This window comes from Musca vetustissima, unplaced genomic scaffold (genome assembly GCF_032173495.1).
Source record: "Musca vetustissima isolate MV318-11 ecotype Yass unplaced genomic scaffold, APGP_CSIRO_Mvet_v1 utg9169, whole genome shotgun sequence".
Lineage (NCBI taxonomy): Eukaryota > Metazoa > Arthropoda > Insecta > Diptera > Muscidae > Musca > Musca vetustissima.
The window spans coordinates 250733-269537 of NW_026882708.1; the positions used below are offsets into that span (position 1 = coordinate 250733).

The window sequence follows — 18805 nt, forward strand, 5'->3', positions numbered from 1 at the left end:
CTCTCTCAATATGGAAATTTAATTATTTGAATTTTTTCAAGATCGAGTTTTATAAACTTGATTTTCAAAATGTGAATTTTTTATTTAAGTATTTCCTATTTTTCTCCTAACTAGCCCCTCAATCTCTCTCTAAAATTCTAGGCGTACTCGTGAGTAATAAAAACAAAAAAACATATGTCTACGTATACCCAAGCTAAAAGAAAAATTACGATTCAAAACCCCCTAATATAGATATATATAAATCCAGCAGTCTAATCAGAATTACAATGCAACAAAAACAACATTCAAAATTAAATATAAAATAAAAAGACAAAATTGTTTTTTTTTTCTCAATTGGAAATTGGAGCACCCCTCAAGAATCTAGGGTGAGATAACTTATAAATGTAAAGGTGACCAAGAGTATCTCCCTTACACAAAAAAAAATCAAAAATGCAATTTTTTGAAATTTATTTTTTTTTTTTTTCTCATACACATCGACACATACAAATATGCGGGAAAATAAAAAATGGCATACAACATAGTATTGTATATTAAGTCCACAAAAGTTACATTCAGTCACAATTACAATATCCAGTATTTTATTTTTTTTTTCTCTTATACACCTACAAATGTATAAGACTTGTTCGTAAATCTGTTAAATTATGCTGTAACTATTACAACAAAAATTTAACAATCTAAACCATTGCCACAACGAGAAACTTTCGAGATGTTTAAAAAATATTTAAAAATTTCGTCATTTTTTTCATTAACGTTCTGGCCAAAATTTCATAGCCACCACAGGTATACACACACCCGTAACAATGCTCGATATTAAATTGACACTATGATTATCAATAATACGTAAACCACTAATATATCGAACATTGCTGGCGGGACTATCAACAATTTTCCCCTCCTCGTCTATGCCCGAATATTGTAGTGTGGCACCGAGCAGAGAATCCACAAGGGAGCCAAATAGGCCAGCAATGCCACCCCATAAAATGAGGGGCCATTGTGGTGGTGCCACTAAATGCATATGGGCGGGAGCGGTAAAATACACCGTTATATAATAGGCCGCACCCACAACAACACCAGCCAAAAAGCTTACAAGTAGACCAATCAAGGAGACACCACCATTTGTACCACGCGGCACCTTCTTAAATGTTGTAATGAGATAAGGATCACTACGCGACAGGACACTGCCCAGTTCACTGGCCCAGGTGTCACCATTGCAGCTGGCAAAAACCGCTAAAAGAAAATAAATAGTTTTTGAAACACACACAAAGAAACTCTATCATCTCTCATACCCATCACTGCAATACCCAGCCAACTGGCTCTATAGGCACGAACAAAATCAATTGTCCGCTCACTACTCCCCACATCAATTAGATATAATATGGCCAATTGGGTGGCCATGCCGGAATTGCACAATACCTGGACCCAGCTGCGTTGACCCTCTCCTGTAAAACACACACATAGAAATTAAATCAAAACAAGAAAAAAATTAAAATTTCCCACCTACCTTCCTTAAAATCCTTTTCAATTTTACGTTTCATATGCGAACGAAATTTCGTTGCCCTCGATGAGGTGAAGAAAAATACCGCCAAGCTGGCAAAGAAAGCATGATTTGATATGGATAATATAATGGCCACAATAATACCCAATGCTGCACCCGACTTGTTTACTGACTTTCTCTTTAATGCCACCACCATTAGCATAAATGGGGCCAGTATTGAAAATAACCATCTTGTGGGCGGTATAACAGGAGATTCTACTGGGCGTACGGGGAAGATAAACATTTTTTTATACAAACATTATTTTTATTGCAAAACATTCCCAAAATACCTTTGATACCTTCAAATTCATTTGTCCATAGCTTTGAGAGAAAGGAATTTCCCAGCCACATAAATAGGGAAATTGGTATGGAAAGGCCACAAAATAACAGCGGCAGCCAATCGCGTATATTAATGGCCATAACTAAAAAAACAACTACGGCGGCAGCAACTGATGAAAATAAAAACAATTAAAAAAATATACCACTGGATAAAAGAAAATGACCAATAAAGAGCAATTAAAAACAAAATCTCACCCAAAACAAAATGTTTAGAAGAAAGTAATCAAAGCATAAATCAAAGGCTATGCGGCTTTTTGTGTGACGACGTTAATTAAGCTTCAACAAGCAACGGCGTTGAAATTCAAAATGCCGCTCAAAAGAATTTATTTTCTTTTTATTTTGGTGTACAACAACAAAACTATGAATTAAAAATATTTCTGGATGAAATGACTAATAAAGAGGAAATAAAACAAAATCTCACCCAAAACAAAATGTGTAGAAAGTAATAAAGGCATAAATCAAAGTATATGCGTCATTTTATGTGACGACGTTAAGATTCAACAAGCAACGGCATTGAAATTCAATGCCGCCCAAAAGCATTTATTTTCCTTTTATTTTGGATTACAACAACTAAACAATTAATTAAAAAATATTTCTTAATAAATTACCAATAAAAATAAATTTAAAACATCAAAAACAAATAGTTTAGAAAGTAAATAAAACTAAAATCAATGGCTATGCGGCTTTTCATGTGACGACGTTAAATTCCGTAGACAACGCCGTTAGCATATGAACTCACATGAGTTTGTTCTTATTTTATGGTGATACAAAAATAAACTTTCAATTAAAAAATGAAATTGGATCGAATAAAATTACCAATAAAGTGGAATTTAAAACAAATCTCACACAAAAACAAAATGTTTAGAATGTAAACAAAGTTAAAATCAGTGGCTAGGCGCATTTTCATGTAACGACGTTAAATTCAATAAGCAACGGCGTTGGCCACTCTCGCGTTTAAATGAGATTGTTTTTTGATTGAATACAATAAAAAAGCTATGTTTGATGTTGGGAAATATGAAAAAAATACAAATAATATTTTTTTTTAAATATAAAATCATTCAAAATTTATAAATATTTGTTTAATTGTATGTTTTTTTTTTACTTTTTACAAAGTCGTGTAGTGTGGAGAGCAAACTACCAAGTTTGACATATATTGTGTTTCTAATGCACACTCACACACAATAACGGCGTCACTTTGGCAACCACATGTCAAATCGTTTACTCGTTGGCCGGCATTTGTTTCATTGAGTTTCCAAGCAACAAGAATAGAAAGAAAATAAACAATTTTATTAAATTTTCTTTCTAGAAAATAAAGCGACAATATCACAACTGATATTTTGAATTAACACTTCTTCGCGATATATAACCGATTAACAATGGCGGATGGTGAAAAAATTGAAGTACGTGATATTACACGAATCGAACGTATCGGAGCACATTCTCATATTCGCGGTCTCGGTCTCGATGATGTCTTGGAAGCCAGAGCTGTTTCACAGGGTATGGTGGGTCAAAAAGATGCCCGCCGTGCTGCTGGTGTTGTTGTACAAATGGTGAGAGAAGGAAAAATTGCTGGCCGTTGCATCCTGTTGGCTGGTGAACCCAGTACGGGAAAGACAGCTATTGCTGTGGGTATGGCCCAAGCATTGGGTACGGAGACCCCGTTTACTAGTATGTCGGGATCTGAAATCTATTCATTGGAAATGAGCAAAACAGAGGCATTGTCACAGGCTTTACGAAAAAGTATTGGGGTGAGAATCAAGGAAGAGACAGAAATTATCGAAGGTGAAGTGGTGGAAATACAAATCGATAGGCCAGCAACAGGAACGGGACAAAAAATTGGAAAGGTAAGTGCGAGAAATTTGTGAAAATATTTAAAGGTTTAAGTCTGTCTTACAAGGGCTGTTCAGAAATTTACACCAAAGGAGGGACATAGAAATTCGGCACGGCTCGTTTAAAATAGATTTATTTATTGAAACATAAATATTAAATTATTGTTTATCTCCTAGGTAACCTTGAAAACAACTGAAATGGAAACCAATTATGATTTGGGTAACAAAATCATTGAATGCTTTATCAAAGAAAAAATTCAAGCTGGAGATGTTATAACCATTGATAAGGCATCGGGCAAGGTATCGAAATTGGGACGTAGTTTTACACGTGCTCGTGATTACGACGCCACCGGAGCACAGACCCGCTTTGTCCAGTGTCCCGAGGGTGAACTGCAAAAGCGGAAAGAAGTTGTTCACACTGTAACACTGCACGAAATCGATGTCATCAACAGCCGTACCCATGGTTTCTTGGCACTATTTTCCGGTGACACTGGTGAAATTAAACAAGAAGTTCGCGATCAAATCAATAACAAAGTATTGGAATGGCGTGAAGAGGGTAAAGCTGAAATTAATCCCGGTGTCTTGTTCATTGATGAGGTCCATATGTTGGACATTGAGTGCTTCTCATTCTTGAATCGTGCCCTCGAATCCGATATGGCTCCCGTTGTGGTAATGGCTACAAATCGTGGCATTACACGTATACGTGGTACAAATTATCGCAGTCCCCATGGTATACCAATTGATTTACTCGATCGTATGATTATCATACGTACCGTACCATATTCGGAGAAGGAAATGAAAGAAATTCTCAAAATACGTTGTGAAGAAGAAGATTGCCTTATGCATCCGGATGCATTGACAATTTTAACAAAAATAGCCACCGACACCAGTTTACGTTATGCCATACAATTGATAACAACAGCAAATTTGGTGTGCCGGCGACGTAAAGCCACCGAAGTCACCACGGAAGATGTAAAGAAAGTCTATTCGCTATTTTTGGATGAGAATCGTTCAAGTCAGATATTAAAGGAGTTCCAGGATGAGTATATGTTCAATGAGATTGAAGAGGAAATTGGTGATACAATACAGCCGAAAGAGGAAGTTGGTGCTGGCGGAGACGGTCAACCAATGGAACATTAAAAATAATTATGTGCTGGTTTCACTCAACACACTTAGTAATGTAAATGTTTCTAAACATTCTCATCAATGTTAGATTGATTGGATTTTATTTTTTATATTACATTTAAGATGTTTTCATTTTTTTTTTTTTTGCTTTAATTCGATATTAATAAAAAATACATTTTTTTCTTCTACATATAAATAAATGGTTTTTTTATTCAATGGCGGAATTCTTCGAATATCATGGGGTCTAAAGCCAGTATTTTCAATAAATCTATGAATTTCCCTGGACCCCTTGGTTCAAAATTTATGAAAATCGGTTAAGTGGCCGTCGAGTTATTTACATTTAAATTCAACCCTGACACGAAATACAATTTTTGAGGTCAGACATACCACTTCATTTTGGATCAATGATGCCAATGGAAAAAATATTCCTTATCGAACTTCACTATAAGTCGGGGAACAAACGAAATCTGTATTAGCAATATAATCATGGTTAAAAAGTAAGAAACATTTTTTTAAACAAAAAATTTGAGTTTAATTTCTTTTAAGACAAGTTCAGCCATTTTACTTCATTTTAGATCGATGCTGCCAATGGAAAAAATATTTTTCATCGAATTTCACTATAGGTCGGGGAACAATAGAAAACTGTATATACAGTATTTATCAACATAATTTTGGTGAAAAGATAAGGAACATTTTTAATAAGATTTTTTGAGGTTAAATTTGTTTAATGGCAAATTCAGCCATTTTACTTCATTTTAGATGGATACTACCAATGGAAAAATATTCCTCACCGAATTTCACTATAGGTCGGGGAACAACAGAAAACTGTATCTGCAGTATTTAGCAATATAAACTTGATTAAAAAATAAGAACATTATTTAATAAAAATTTGAGGTTAATTTAGGTTTTGGTCAATTTCAGCCATACCACTTCATTTTGGATCGATACTCTAAATGTAAAAAATATTCCTCATCGAATTTCACTATAGGTCGGCAAAAACAAAACAACAACAAAAAACTGTAATTACATTGTATAATATTATAAATCATGGAAACAAAATATTAAAAATATTTTCTCTAATATAACATATGTTTATATATGTATTGTCAATATGTAATAAAACCTTAAAACTCCTTCTAATCATTGGTGCAAAATTTATAAAAATCCGTAAAGTAGTTGCTGAGTTATTTGCCTTTGAATTCAACCATGTTCCGAAATACACCCTTCTGTTTGGTGCTGGGCACCTATTAACTGAAAATGAAAAATCACACAAAAATTGATTTTTTAAAAACGGCAATTTTTCTTTCGTATTGGCTGCTCTGTTTTGTAGAGAAAATTATTAACATACTTTTAGGCTGATTTTAAAATTGATATGAGGACACACATACATACACAGCATCATTAAATATCCCGTGTTTAAAAACTTCATTTTTGTATGATTTTTCATTTTTAGGTAATAGGTGCCCAGTACCGAACAGAAGGGTGTATTTCGGAACATGATTGAATTCAAATGCAAATAACTCATCAACTACTTAACCGATTTTTATAAATTTTGCACCAATGATTAGAAGGAATTCTAAGGTTTTTTTACATATTGATAATACATATATAAACATATGTTATGCAAGAGAAAATGTTTTTATTATTTTGTTTCCATGATTTATAATGTTATACAATGTAATTACAGTTTTTTGTTGTTCGCCGACCTATAGTGAAATTCGATGAGGAATATTTTTTACATTTAGAGCATCGATCTAAAATGAAGTTTTATGGCTGAAATTGACCAAAACCTAAATTAACCTCATTTTTTTTTATTAAATAATGTTTTTCAAGTTTATAGTGCTAAATACTGCAGATACAGTGTTTTGTTGTTCCTCGACCTATAGTGAAATTTGATGAGGAATATTTTTTCCATTGATATCAACCCTCTAAAATGAAGTAAAATGCCTGAACTTTCCATAAACGAAAATAACCTTTAAAAAAAGAAGAAAAAAAAACAATTTTTGTTGTGATTTATTAAAATGTTTATTTCACTCATTCACGTTGCTTGTTATAAGTCATACTCATTCGATTTATTATTATTATAATTTTTATGATTACAAAAATATATGTGAATATATTTTTTGTTTTATTTCTTTTGTTTAAATACCTAACCGGCGTCACAACTTATTGTAAGTTAACCATTTGCAATTCCTTATATGTTAGTAGTTTAATATTAAGTGAAATAGTGAGTTGTTGTTGTTGCAATATCACTAAAGCCATCCTTCCATACAAAAGAGGAAGATAAATAGTCAATGAGGGGGAGGGGGCCTTATATTGTTTGCATTATAAGAGTCCATTATAGATATTAAATATGTTTGTAATAATACAAGGGGAGTACAAGGGGAGGGGAGAAAAAAATTAATATTTAAAAATTATAATAGTAGTAGTAAAAGTACTATGTGTAAGTTAATATTACTTCATTGTTTTTTGTTAATGCTCTGACTAGATACAATTTAATAAGACATCATCACTTAAAATACAAAAATAAAATAAAAAAAGAATACAAATAAATAAACCTAATTAAAAAAGAGTGGCTGTCAAACGAACAAAGGGAACTAGGCATTCTTAGAAGTCAATTTTAAAACCTTACCATGACATAAATGGGGAGGAGAATTGGGGGGCTCCTTCTTAAAATTATCAATAAAATTTTGAATGATATCTAAAATCATTCATAAGACTCTACTTATATACAAAAAAATGTCTTAAAGCTTTCCTTTTATGTTGGTTGGTTGATTGGAATTATCCCTTTTTCGTTCGATCGTATATATATATATGGTATGTTGTCCTTCTTTTTTATACCAAATCTATTTTTGGTATAGCTACTATTTTCTGTTTTCATTAACTTATTTATCCTTTTTATTATCTTGCATATTTGGTGACAAATCAGTGGCCTTACTACCGCCACTATCCTTCGTTTGAGATTCGTTGATTGTGGGCGATAGATCTGTGGCACGGCTGGGTACACGTTCTTGGGATTTCTTGTGGGATGCTTTCAACTTCTTGTAGACCTTAAAGAATACCATCCATAGGGCAACGTAGATAAATCCAAAATAATGGACGGCCTTGAAAACCTCTAGCCAACGATCATAGCTTAGGAAAATAAATGGAGTTAAACACCAGCCCATGTAGATGAGGTTATACGATTTCAAGGCTATAAACTTGAGCAGTTTAAAAAGCAGAGAATTGACCAAACTGGGGTAATTTGTGACAATGTCTTTTTTGTAGAGATCTTCAACCTAAAAAATAGAAAAAACATTAAAAAAATGTTACTCAAGTTATAAAATTCTGCCTTACCTGCTTCTCTGTTGTCACAATCATATACTCAATGAAAAATGACATATAGTAGCCACTGTGGAAACCATGCCACACAGCCAAAAATCCCAAGGCGGCACCATAACTAATTTCCCGGTTATTCAGGAACTTTAAACGTTTATAGACATAGGAGGCCACCCATTGATTGGTATTGACATTGAAGGATTTGACATAGTGTTCCATGGTATTGCCGGTTTCCAGTAGATACAATTTCACATTTGAGCAGCCGTACCAATCATCACTACCATCGGCGGATTTGCCATTATAGGTGAAACCTTTTAAAAGAAAGAACAAAAAATCAAAACTCAAGAAGACCCACAAATAAATATCCCCTCTACTTACCCAAACACATAAGGGCCCCCTCGGCCAGCAGCCAACACGAAATATATTTGTATAGGGAAAATTTACCCCATAGACCCAAATAGATTAAACGCCACACATATGGTTGATTACGATAGGCATCCGTGAGGAAGTAGTTATCCGGCAACATCATGGCCCCCACCTGACGCACAGCCAAATACACCAATCCCAAGGCGAGACGTATTAGCCCTGTCTTAACAAAACCCTTGTACTGAATAAATTCTCCATTGATGAAACGTTGATAACGTCGAAAAGGAAACTGGGGACCAATTAAAAATGATCCCGGAAAATAGGCATAGGCCATTAATTCCAACAACGACGGTGTCCTCTCCAAATGACATTCCAATTGATCTTTGGATAATTTCTCTTTAGGCTTTACACCATCTGCCACATCAAAGGCGAAGCCTATCAATCGTAATGTCAGCACACAATGTGGTGTTGTCCACAGTATATCGTATTCATTGCTTTCCGTAAAATAATAGCCCGTCAAGAGATACAACAATTGAAATGTGAAATTCACACCCACCAAATGGTTGGGCGAATGGCGTAATAGACGCACCAACAAATACGTAATCCAAATACACACCAATGAATGATAAGTATTTAGGCCATAATTGAAAAAGCACAAACCAAATCCGCACAGGGAAAAGAAAATGTGATGTACGGGCTTTGAAGATTGTGGTTGGATTAAGAAGCGATAAATAAATGCAATCGGGTAGCCTGGAAAAATAAAAAAGAAAACAATCAAAAACATTTTTTTTAAGATGATGACTCATGTGTGATTTGTCATCATCAGGAAAGTAGGTCACATTAACTTACCTGCTATTAGAGTAAGCAATAGGCGTATGGCCGCTTCGGGTGCTCCAACTTTATCCGATAATTTGGCAATTATGCCCATATCAACACCACCACCACTTGCTTCTAGGGTCATTGTTTTCGGCTAGGCTACAAATGCCAGAAAAATAGCTGAAAAAATTAAATTAGCTTAAATTCGAAGATTTAGGGATATATATTGGAATTATATATTTCCCATGCCCCTGACCTATAGTGAAATTTGATCAAGAATATTTTTTTCATTGACATCTTGCTCCTAAAATTAAGTTGTGTGCCTGAAATCGGCCAAAATCGTATCTAACCTCAAAAATGTATAAACGAAAAAAATGATTCTTATTTTGCTTGAAAGTTTTTGAGGGATATATATTGGTATTACAGATTTCCTATAGTGAAATTTGATCAAGAATATTTTTTTCATTGACATCTTGCCCCTAAAATTAAGTTGTGTGCCTGAAATCGGCCAAAATCAAATTTAACCTCAAAAATTTATAAACGAAAAAATGATTATTATTTTGCTTGGAAGATTGTTAGGGATATATGTATATTGGTATTACATATTTCCCATGGCCCCTGACCTATAGTGAAATTTGAGCAAGAATATTTTTTTCCATTGACATCTTCCCCTTAAAATGAAGTTGTGTGCCTGAAATCGAATAAAATCAAATTTAACCTCAAAAATGTATAAACAAAAAATGGTTTTCATTTTGTTTGGAAGATTTTTAGGGATATATAATGGAATTACATATTTCCTAAGGTCACTGACCTATAGTGAAATTCGATGAAGAATATTTTTTTCATTGGTATCTCGCCTCTAAATTGAAGTTGTGTGCTTGAAATTGCTCAAATTTCAAATTAGCCTCAAAAGTATTTGAAGTATGTAAATTTAAAAATAAAATAAAAAATGAATCCCATTGAAAAAGTTTGTTCCCACTTTACTCTGACCATTGATATATTTGCAATGCAAACAGCAATTAGTTTTTTTTTTTTTGTAAATATTTCTTCCAATCATATAGATCATATATGTAAGTGTAAATACAGATACTAAGTGTGTGAGAACAAAGCAGCATCATTATTATTATACTGTGTGTTGTTGTTATTATTAATAAAGATTTTGAACTTTGCGTTAGAGTCAATAGCCAATCATCGTATAATGCTGCTAATGCATATTGGACTTATCATAACTACAACAAAACAAAGGAGGAACTATAAATATAGGTTACTACGATAAATTATATACAAATAACAACGGAAAGAGTCAAGTTTTTTTTTCTATTTTGTGCTTACAAATTATGTTATATTTCATAGAGAGATCATAACTAACCTAACCTACTGTGTCAATCTAAATTAGTTGTAAATATTTATATAGAGTACATATGTACCGGACAGAATATGCTAATTTATACAAAAACAAAAAAAAAACATTTTTAACAAAGCAAAAATAAAAAAAACTTAGATTTTTTAGCAATGGCATGCAAAAATATCACTTTGATTATGAGTTTTTTTCTTTTCTTTTGTTACAGTAAAATTCAGGAAATTCTTTGATCAGCAGCTTATATTGCAGTATTTTCTTGTTGTTGTAATATACAAAATTAATTATCTGTAGCGGTAGTATTTCAAAAAAATGTTAAAACTATTCTTCAACACTGAAAATTATGTTTGAAAATAAATTAAAAAAGAAAATAAAATCTAGTACAACCGATTTCATCATATAAATGTCATATTGATTATAACAAAAATTGTGTTTTTGGATTCAAACACATACATTTCTGATAAGATTGTGGAAATAAGGGTTGCTTGTCATACGCCTATCGCCTCTATCAACGCCGTATATTACGTACAACATCATGATAATGATGTATGAGGTAAACAAAATTTCATACAGTGTCGGTAGTCACATTCATTTGCGGAAATGTCCTTGATCTACTTCTATTACAAAATCAAACACAGGGAAGAATATTATTCGGTAAATTTTAGAAAACTTGTGTGGCCTTGACTAGAAAAAAGTGAAATCTTAATTAAATATTAAAAAAACGTATGATAAAATCAATAGTTAAATACATATTTACATTAACATTCCAAATATATATAAATATATATTTTGTTGCATCTAAAATCAATAGTTAAATAAATATTTACATTAACATTCCAAATATATATTTTGTTGCATCTAATCTTTTTTTCTATTGTTTGTTTTATTCACACACACACAATCTGACTAGCTGGTTGGCTGGTTGGCCAAGTCACACAAAACTGGTTGGCCGTTTTCGGTTGCCCATGACATCGAAGACACAAAACAACAAAATAACGTGTGGGGTAAGTTGAAGAAAAAAGTAAGTTAAGGTTGAACACCGGTGACGATGATGAACCTCTTAATCATTGCACAACACCTTTCCTTCGGTTAAATAAATAATTACCCTCAACACGATTTCTTTTTCTTTTTTTGGTAAACAAAATCTATACAAATACATATTTTATCTATTTATAAAAATGTATATATATTTACCAAATAGAAATATGTTTTTCTTATTGTTATATCCTATGTTTGTTTTATTGAATTTTCGATTCTATTATTATTGCTGCTTCACCGCACAAAAATACACTTTTAACGTTCTTTTTATTGCATTATAAGAGAGAAGACTGGCTGTGCCATATTAGGGAATTGTAAGTCGACTTTTGTCTTTTGGGGTTGCTAGAGTGAGAGAGAGAGAGTAATCGATTTATCGATTCGATTACATTTGACACAACAGCTGTTACTCTATTGTCGATGTTTTTGACAAATGATAAATTAATATAAATAAGAATATTAAAATATGAATAAAATAATAGAAACCAATATTACATAAATGATATTAATATAAGACAACCTCTTAATATAAAATAATAAATATTAATTAAATAATATTATTATAATACAATTCATTTTAATATAAAAAAATGTCTATTAATATAAAATAATTACTCTATTGTCTATGTTTTTGACATGATTTGGTGTGTTCCCGTACTGCAAGAATCTACTATTTTTTACTACGATAGCAAAATTTCCTTTATGTTATCGAAGAAAATAGTAAAATCTAGATTCTTGCAGTACGGGAACAGACCAATTATTTTTAAAATGATTTTTAATAAATTATTTAATATAATGTTAAATAAATGAAAAATTATTATAAAATAATTAAAATAACAAAATTTCCTATATAAGACCAGCTGAATTGCAAATTTGCATATAAAAATGTTGCTGAATATAAAAATATAATTGCTGAATAGCAAAGTTTTCTTATACATTTTTTTAAGTTTTGCTATATAACTTATTTTCTTCTAGAAAAGTTGCTGAATAGAACATGTTCATATAAAAACGGCTGAATAGAGAATTTGTTCCGTGAAATTTAGCGGAATTGCAATTATAGTTGAAAATAGAAAATTAGCTGAATAGCAACATTTCGTGCTGAATAGTACGTTTTTGCATATAAAAGTTAGCAGACTTGCAAATTTTGTACTGGAAATTGCCTGAATAGCAAGTTTTTTATATAAAAGCTGAGTAATATTTTCATATGAAAAATGTAGCTGAATATAAAAAATTTTTGTAAAAAATATTTCTGGATATCAAAATTTCCCTATAAAACGTATTTGTTCTTTAATTTTGATAATAGCAAAATTTCACTATAAAACATCGCACTTTTTTGTAATTTTGATAAAAAAAAGTCTTGCTGATTATAAAATATACTTGCTGAATAGAAAAATTTGTCTAAAAAGTAGATGTTAGAAATATTTTTATACCTTTATCACCACACCTAGTTTCTTCAGAAATACTCCAATATATTGCATATTTTAAACAATGTTACTGCAATTTAATGGAAGAATTATGTGAAAAATTCGCAACTCTATCGTGAATATTCTGAAATTTATCACTATTTTGAAAAGACTAATATCAGCCATGACATATCGTTTTACTCTATTCAAGAATATAGCTATTAAGTTTTAAAGAAACCTTATTTTTTTTTTGCCCACTCGAACTCAAGCGACAATTCCATTGCGTATACGTCACGTTAATCCTGTTCACAAATCTAGTGGATTATGTTTGACGTATACGCTATAGTATTGACATTTGAGATCGAGTGGATTTCGTAAATCTAAACGTACCTTAATCTATATAACTAGGATTTGATATCTCGATTTACAAATCGAATTAATTTAGAAGTAATAGATCAATTCCTATCAAAATTATGAAAATATTGATTGAAAAATTGACACAGAAATTATATATATATACATATATTTGTATACACAAATAACAGTTTGCAAATCAACTATATATCATTTTAAAAATTGGCTAAATAACTAGGTTTTGGTATTTCGACTAAAAATAGAGTCGTAAATCTAAACGTACCTTAATCCTTATAACTAGGATTTGATATCTCGATTTACAAATCGATTTGATTTAGAAGTAATAGATCAATTCCTATCAAAATTATGAAAATATTGATTGAAAAATTGACACAGAAATTATATATATACATATATTTGTATACACAAATAACAGTTTGCAAATCAACTATATATCATTTTAATAATTGGCTAAATAACTAGGTTTTGGTATCTCGACTAAAAATAGAGTCGATTAGATGGCACAGTCTAAACGCGCCTTTAATTATTGTCAACGCATCAAATAAATTTGATGTGTTGCTCTGAACCTTGACCAAATGCCACTGATACTGCGTCATTAATTAAGTATCACATACAATTTGACATATTTTTCTTTTTCATTCTCTCTCCGCTTGCTCACATAACGCTATTGTGAATTATTCAACAGAGTTTGTTAAATTGGCTGGCCAACATACGTCAACGGTGGTACAATAGGAGTGACCACAATAAACCAATAATTCATTCCAATTGAAATAATATCGGTATTGAAATTGTAGTATTTTATATTAAGTAGTCGTATTCAACAGCTGCCTAAAATCCAATTTGCTGAAAAGCACCCTTTTAGCAAGCGATAAATTCGAAGGTACGTGTCGCTCGTTACCCTTTGGATTTGTTTTGATTGTAGATTTCACAATTCATGGCTATGTGTTTTTCGTTATGTTTACAGATCGATCGTGGCGAACCTAACGAATATGAGACGTAACAATAATTACCCATACCAACCGTTAAATCAAAATCCCAGCCCTCTGGGCCATGATTCGTTGGAGGAGGAAAATGAACGGGCGGCCGAAGAGCTAAAGCAGAAAATTGGTGCCCTCAAATCCCTAACCATAGATATAGGAAATGAAGTACGATATCAAGATAAATTGCTACGTGGTATTGATGATGATATGGATCGAACACAGGGATTTCTGGGCAATACAATGAACAGGGTAGTAAGACTGGCTAAGAATGGTGGTAGCCGTCACATGTGTTATATGTTTTTATTTGTACTATTTGTCTTCCTTCTGTTGTATGTTGTTTTAAAGCTTAAGTAGTCTGAAAGCGAAATCACTTTTCATTGGTTAGTAAACTTTAGGAAAAAGGATAGAGAATAAACACAGGAAAAAGTAACATTTATTACACATTTTTTTATTATTATTATTGTACATTTATAAAAAAAGACAAAAAATATAAAGTTTGAAAAAAATGTTTGTTGTTGTACCTCCTCATTCTATACCTGCATTAGCATACTTGTGAATTGGTAGTGCTTAAAATTAATCTTTTTTTCTTATAGTAGATGATAATAGGTTTGGTTCTTATAGAGAAAACCAATAATTTGCTTTTTAGTTTAATTACAAAGATTTAAACTACTACAACTACTACGACATAAGAAGAGGCAATAATTCGGTGTCTCAAGAACATTTGTTTTTTAGATTTTCTGTTGGGGTTTTTTAATCATTTGAACATTGGAGATTTTCAAATTGTTCCTCCATTAGTTACTATGCCTGATAGGATGTTTTCATTTTCTTACTGCGTCGGCTAAAGTCCTGATCATCACCATCAGAGCAACTGTCATGTTGAACCGATTGATCTCCACTCGTTAGCTGTTGATATTCAGTTGGATCAATGACATAGCCACTTTTGGCACATTCCAACATACGAACTGGAATAGAAGAAATTAATGCAATCGTATTAAACGAACTAAATAATTTAATTTATTGTTTTTTTACTCTGTGCCTCCAGTATGGCATTTTGTTTCTTTATATCCTCCACATCTTTTTGATTGGCCTGAATTTTACGTCTCATTATTTGAATACATTCCGTGGTTTTCTTTAAAATTTGAGCGCGACTGGCCTGCATTTAAAAAGTTAAAATTATTATTTTTTTTTAATATTTTGTTAGTAAGGTAGGAAGATTACCTTTTCTCCCTTTAGCGAGGGAACAGCCTCACGCAGTGAAGTAAAGCTTTCCTTGATGTGATCACGACGTTTCCGTTCTAAGGCATTGTGGTGGGCCCTTTTCTCTTCTTGGGTAAAATTTTGTGTGTTGGTGTGGCGCTGTGGCAGGCCTGCATCCGAATCGTTGTCATCCTGCAATTGAATTGTAATCAAAATGTTGTCATTTCAACACAAATTTCCAATGTTTTCATTTGTTGTTGCGAGATTCAAGGTGGGAATTTCACTCTCAATATAAAGAACTTGCTCTCTTCAAAAGATTGCTACATGAATTGACGACCACTTCCAGTAATTTTTTTACATATATACAAAATTATATTTTCAAGTCGCAGTTTGGAAGCGCCAATTTACTCACATCACTTTCAATATCGATATCACGGTCATCGTCACTCATTTTATTTACTTCTCAAAATTATTTCGTATATCCCAAGGGGCAGGAAATTTAGAAAATAGATTTTTTTCAATATTTTTATGTTTACTGTGAATTTGTTGGTTTAGTCAACAGTAAAAAGCTAAGCCAACGACTAAATTAGCAACGCCGTCACAACTGCCAACATCATACTTTGCGTTGCCTTGTTTATGTCACCAGGCAATACATCAAAAATGTAATTGAACACATTTCTGTTAACAAAATAATCAAATAAAAGGTTTTTTAATTAAGAAATTTTACACATAATTAACATTCAAAGTGTCTTAAGGTTCTTTCAGAATAATTTACTAAATCGAGCTGAATTTACCACGATTTACAATAAAAATTGAAATCTACTCATTATCTCGATTTGCTTGAAATCCTTTGCTAAATAAAGAAAATTTCAAATACAACTCTGCTTTTGCAGTAAAAAATTAATCACTTCTCCTAAAAGTATGTTGTAAAATGCTAAAAAAATTCAAACATTTTTACAGTTAAAACAAAACTTAACATTTTGACTTTCGATATACAAATTTTCTAAAAATTCACGCCAATATTAAAGGAGGGAAACACATATGGGGATTAAAACTGCTTGTACATAAGAACTTTTTACGGGGTTAACCTACTTTATGAGGATTTATTTGACATATATGCTGTAATTACATGATATATAACTATAATCAAAAAAGACAAATTTTCTTAAAAAATGTTTAAGGTTAATTTCGATAATGGCTAATTTTCTTAAAAAATCTTTAAGGTTAATTTCGATAATGGCTAATTTAAGGCACAGAAAAATGTTCTATATCAATTTTCGCTATAGGTCAGGATACACGAGAAATTTGTAATTACATTATAATTCAATATGAAATTGCATATAAAAATAGATACATATTTGTGAGTGCAATATTGAGGTTACTTTCACAATTCGCATATTTTCGCTATTCTGTATTATTTTAGGTTGTTGATGTCAATAAGAAAAATATTCTACATTTAATTTTACTATGGGTCTGGGAACATAAGAAATCTATAACAACACAGATTTTATTAATCGTGATAAATAAAAAAAAACTTTAATTTTATTAATGCTCTTAGAGGCTAATTACGAAATTTGTCAATTTCAGCCACATTACTTTATTTTTGATGGTTTGAATTCCAGTAAGGAATTATCGTTTCCTTGAGTTGGCTTTATGTGAATTATCAATTTATAAAGGAATATCACAGTCAAATTTGATTTTGAAAGCTGAAAACTTTTTTAAAGTTGTTTAATAAAAGAAAATGTCTTTATATTTTTTAAAGAAAATCCACAAAGATCATGCTATAATAGATCCAAAAAATATTTTTTTGAAATAGCTACATATTGGAATATATTTTTATTATTATCAATTATTTTCTTTTAATTATCACAATTTGTATAAAATTCTGCATTAAAAATTGTCTCGTCCAAGTGTTTTGAATTTCCATCAAGTAAATACAACACTGCTGCTGCTATACGACACGTCATTTTGCTCTTTTGGCTCTCAATTCATTTCGATTATTTGTTGTCATCTCACTGGTGCTCGGTCGCTCTCACTGTCGTCGCTCCAACCAATTTGACAGTTCATAAAGACCAAGAGGAAAAATAGCCTGAGAAAGATTTTTTGCATATTTTATAAGAAAAAAACTTAATTAATCAATAGAAAATAAAAAAGGAGAATAATTATTAAATAAATTCAATTACCGTTATATAGTAAACAGCAATAAACAACAATAAAATGGGTTAGTATAGGAAAAAAAGCAACAACAAAACAGTGCAGAATAAACACAGTACCCACAGATAAGTAATGTGACGTTGTGAGTCAGTCCGTCAGTGTGTGTTGCAAAAGGATATCATTATTGTTGTTGTTTTTGTGGTTGTGTCTTAACTTGTACAAATAATGCATAATTGATGTTGTTGTGTTTTATTATCTTCCCTCTTAGGTGGAGTATTAAGTTATTTTCGTGGCTTATTGGGATCACGGGAAATGCGTATCTTAATATTGGGCCTTGATGGAGCTGGCAAAACAACAATTTTATATCGCCTGCAAGTGGGTGAAGTTGTTACCACCATACCGACAATAGGTTTCAATGTGGAACAGGTTACATATAAAAATTTAAAATTCCAAGTATGGGATTTGGGTGGACAGACAAGTATACGGTAGGTGATGAACAGAGAGATCATTGTAAAAATTTGTTTAATAATGTTTTTATTGTGGTTGTTGTTATTGTAGACCATATTGGCGATGTTATTACAGCAATACAGATGCCATAATCTATGTGGTTGATTCGGCAGATCGTGATAGAATAGGTATTTCCAAAGATGAACTGTTGTATATGTTAAGGGTAAGGTTGATTTTGAGATTGCAAGCTAATAGAAATAGTTTCAATATATTATTTTTTTTATTTTAGGAGGAAGAACTTGCCGGTGCCGTATTGGTAGTATTAGCTAACAAACAAGACATGGAAGGCTGTATGACAGTTGCCGAGGTACATCATGCTCTAGGTTTGGAAAATCTCAAAAATCGTACTTTCCAAATATTCAAAACATCGGCGACAAAAGGTGAGGGTCTTGATCAGGCTATGGATTGGCTTTCCAATACATTGCAAAGTCGCAAATAGTCGTATTTATAAAAGTAAAAAAAGAAAAATT

The 18805-nt window shown here is 31.8% G+C and overlaps 6 protein-coding genes across 7 annotated transcripts; 3 read left to right on the forward strand and 3 right to left on the reverse strand.

Annotated features, from left to right (window-relative positions):
* Positions 1–739: 739 nt before the first annotated feature.
* Positions 740–1959, reverse strand: LOC133329348 (transmembrane protein 19). Of its 2 annotated transcripts, none has more exons than XM_061537824.1 (4): positions 1834–1959; positions 1502–1750; positions 1287–1439; positions 740–1227 (listed from the first exon to the last, which is right to left on the reverse strand). In XM_061537824.1, the coding sequence occupies exons 1-4, from the start codon at positions 1952–1954 to the stop codon at positions 746–748; spliced, it is 1005 nt and encodes a 334-aa protein (XP_061393808.1). In that variant the 5' UTR covers positions 1955–1959; the 3' UTR covers positions 740–745. The 2 variants fall into 2 exon arrangements, with proteins under 2 accessions (XP_061393808.1, XP_061393807.1); XM_061537823.1 differs by having other exon boundaries at positions 1502–1753; positions 1825–1959.
* A 1289-nt stretch (positions 1960–3248) lies between these two features.
* Positions 3249–4842, forward strand: LOC133329357 (ruvB-like helicase 2). Its single transcript, XM_061537833.1, has 2 exons — positions 3249–3717; positions 3880–4842. Exons 1-2 carry the CDS (start codon positions 3250–3252, stop codon positions 4840–4842), a joined length of 1431 nt encoding a protein of 476 aa, XP_061393817.1. The 5' UTR covers position 3249.
* Positions 4843–7712: 2870 nt separating this feature from the next.
* Positions 7713–9472, reverse strand: LOC133329358 (lysophospholipid acyltransferase 5). Its single transcript, XM_061537834.1, has 4 exons — positions 9361–9472; positions 8524–9261; positions 8164–8456; positions 7713–8105 (listed from the first exon to the last, which is right to left on the reverse strand). The coding sequence occupies exons 1-4, from the start codon at positions 9470–9472 to the stop codon at positions 7713–7715; spliced, it is 1536 nt and encodes a 511-aa protein (XP_061393818.1).
* Positions 9473–14473: 5001 nt separating this feature from the next.
* On the forward strand, positions 14474–14831 carry LOC133329369 (BET1 homolog). Its single transcript, XM_061537844.1, has one exon. It carries the CDS (start codon positions 14487–14489, stop codon positions 14829–14831), a length of 345 nt encoding a protein of 114 aa, XP_061393828.1. The 5' UTR covers positions 14474–14486.
* A 387-nt stretch (positions 14832–15218) lies between these two features.
* LOC133329367 (protein max) lies at positions 15219–16125 on the reverse strand. Its single transcript, XM_061537843.1, has 4 exons — positions 16087–16125; positions 15696–15866; positions 15507–15630; positions 15219–15439 (listed from the first exon to the last, which is right to left on the reverse strand). The coding sequence occupies exons 1-4, from the start codon at positions 16123–16125 to the stop codon at positions 15276–15278; spliced, it is 498 nt and encodes a 165-aa protein (XP_061393827.1). The 3' UTR covers positions 15219–15275.
* Positions 16126–18083: 1958 nt separating this feature from the next.
* LOC133329359 (ADP-ribosylation factor-like protein 1) lies at positions 18084–18805 on the forward strand (the record flags this gene model as incomplete). Its single annotated transcript, XM_061537835.1, has 3 exons — positions 18084–18313; positions 18387–18498; positions 18565–18805. Coding segments are annotated over 3 exons (552 nt in total), but the record flags the coding sequence as incomplete, so codon positions are not given.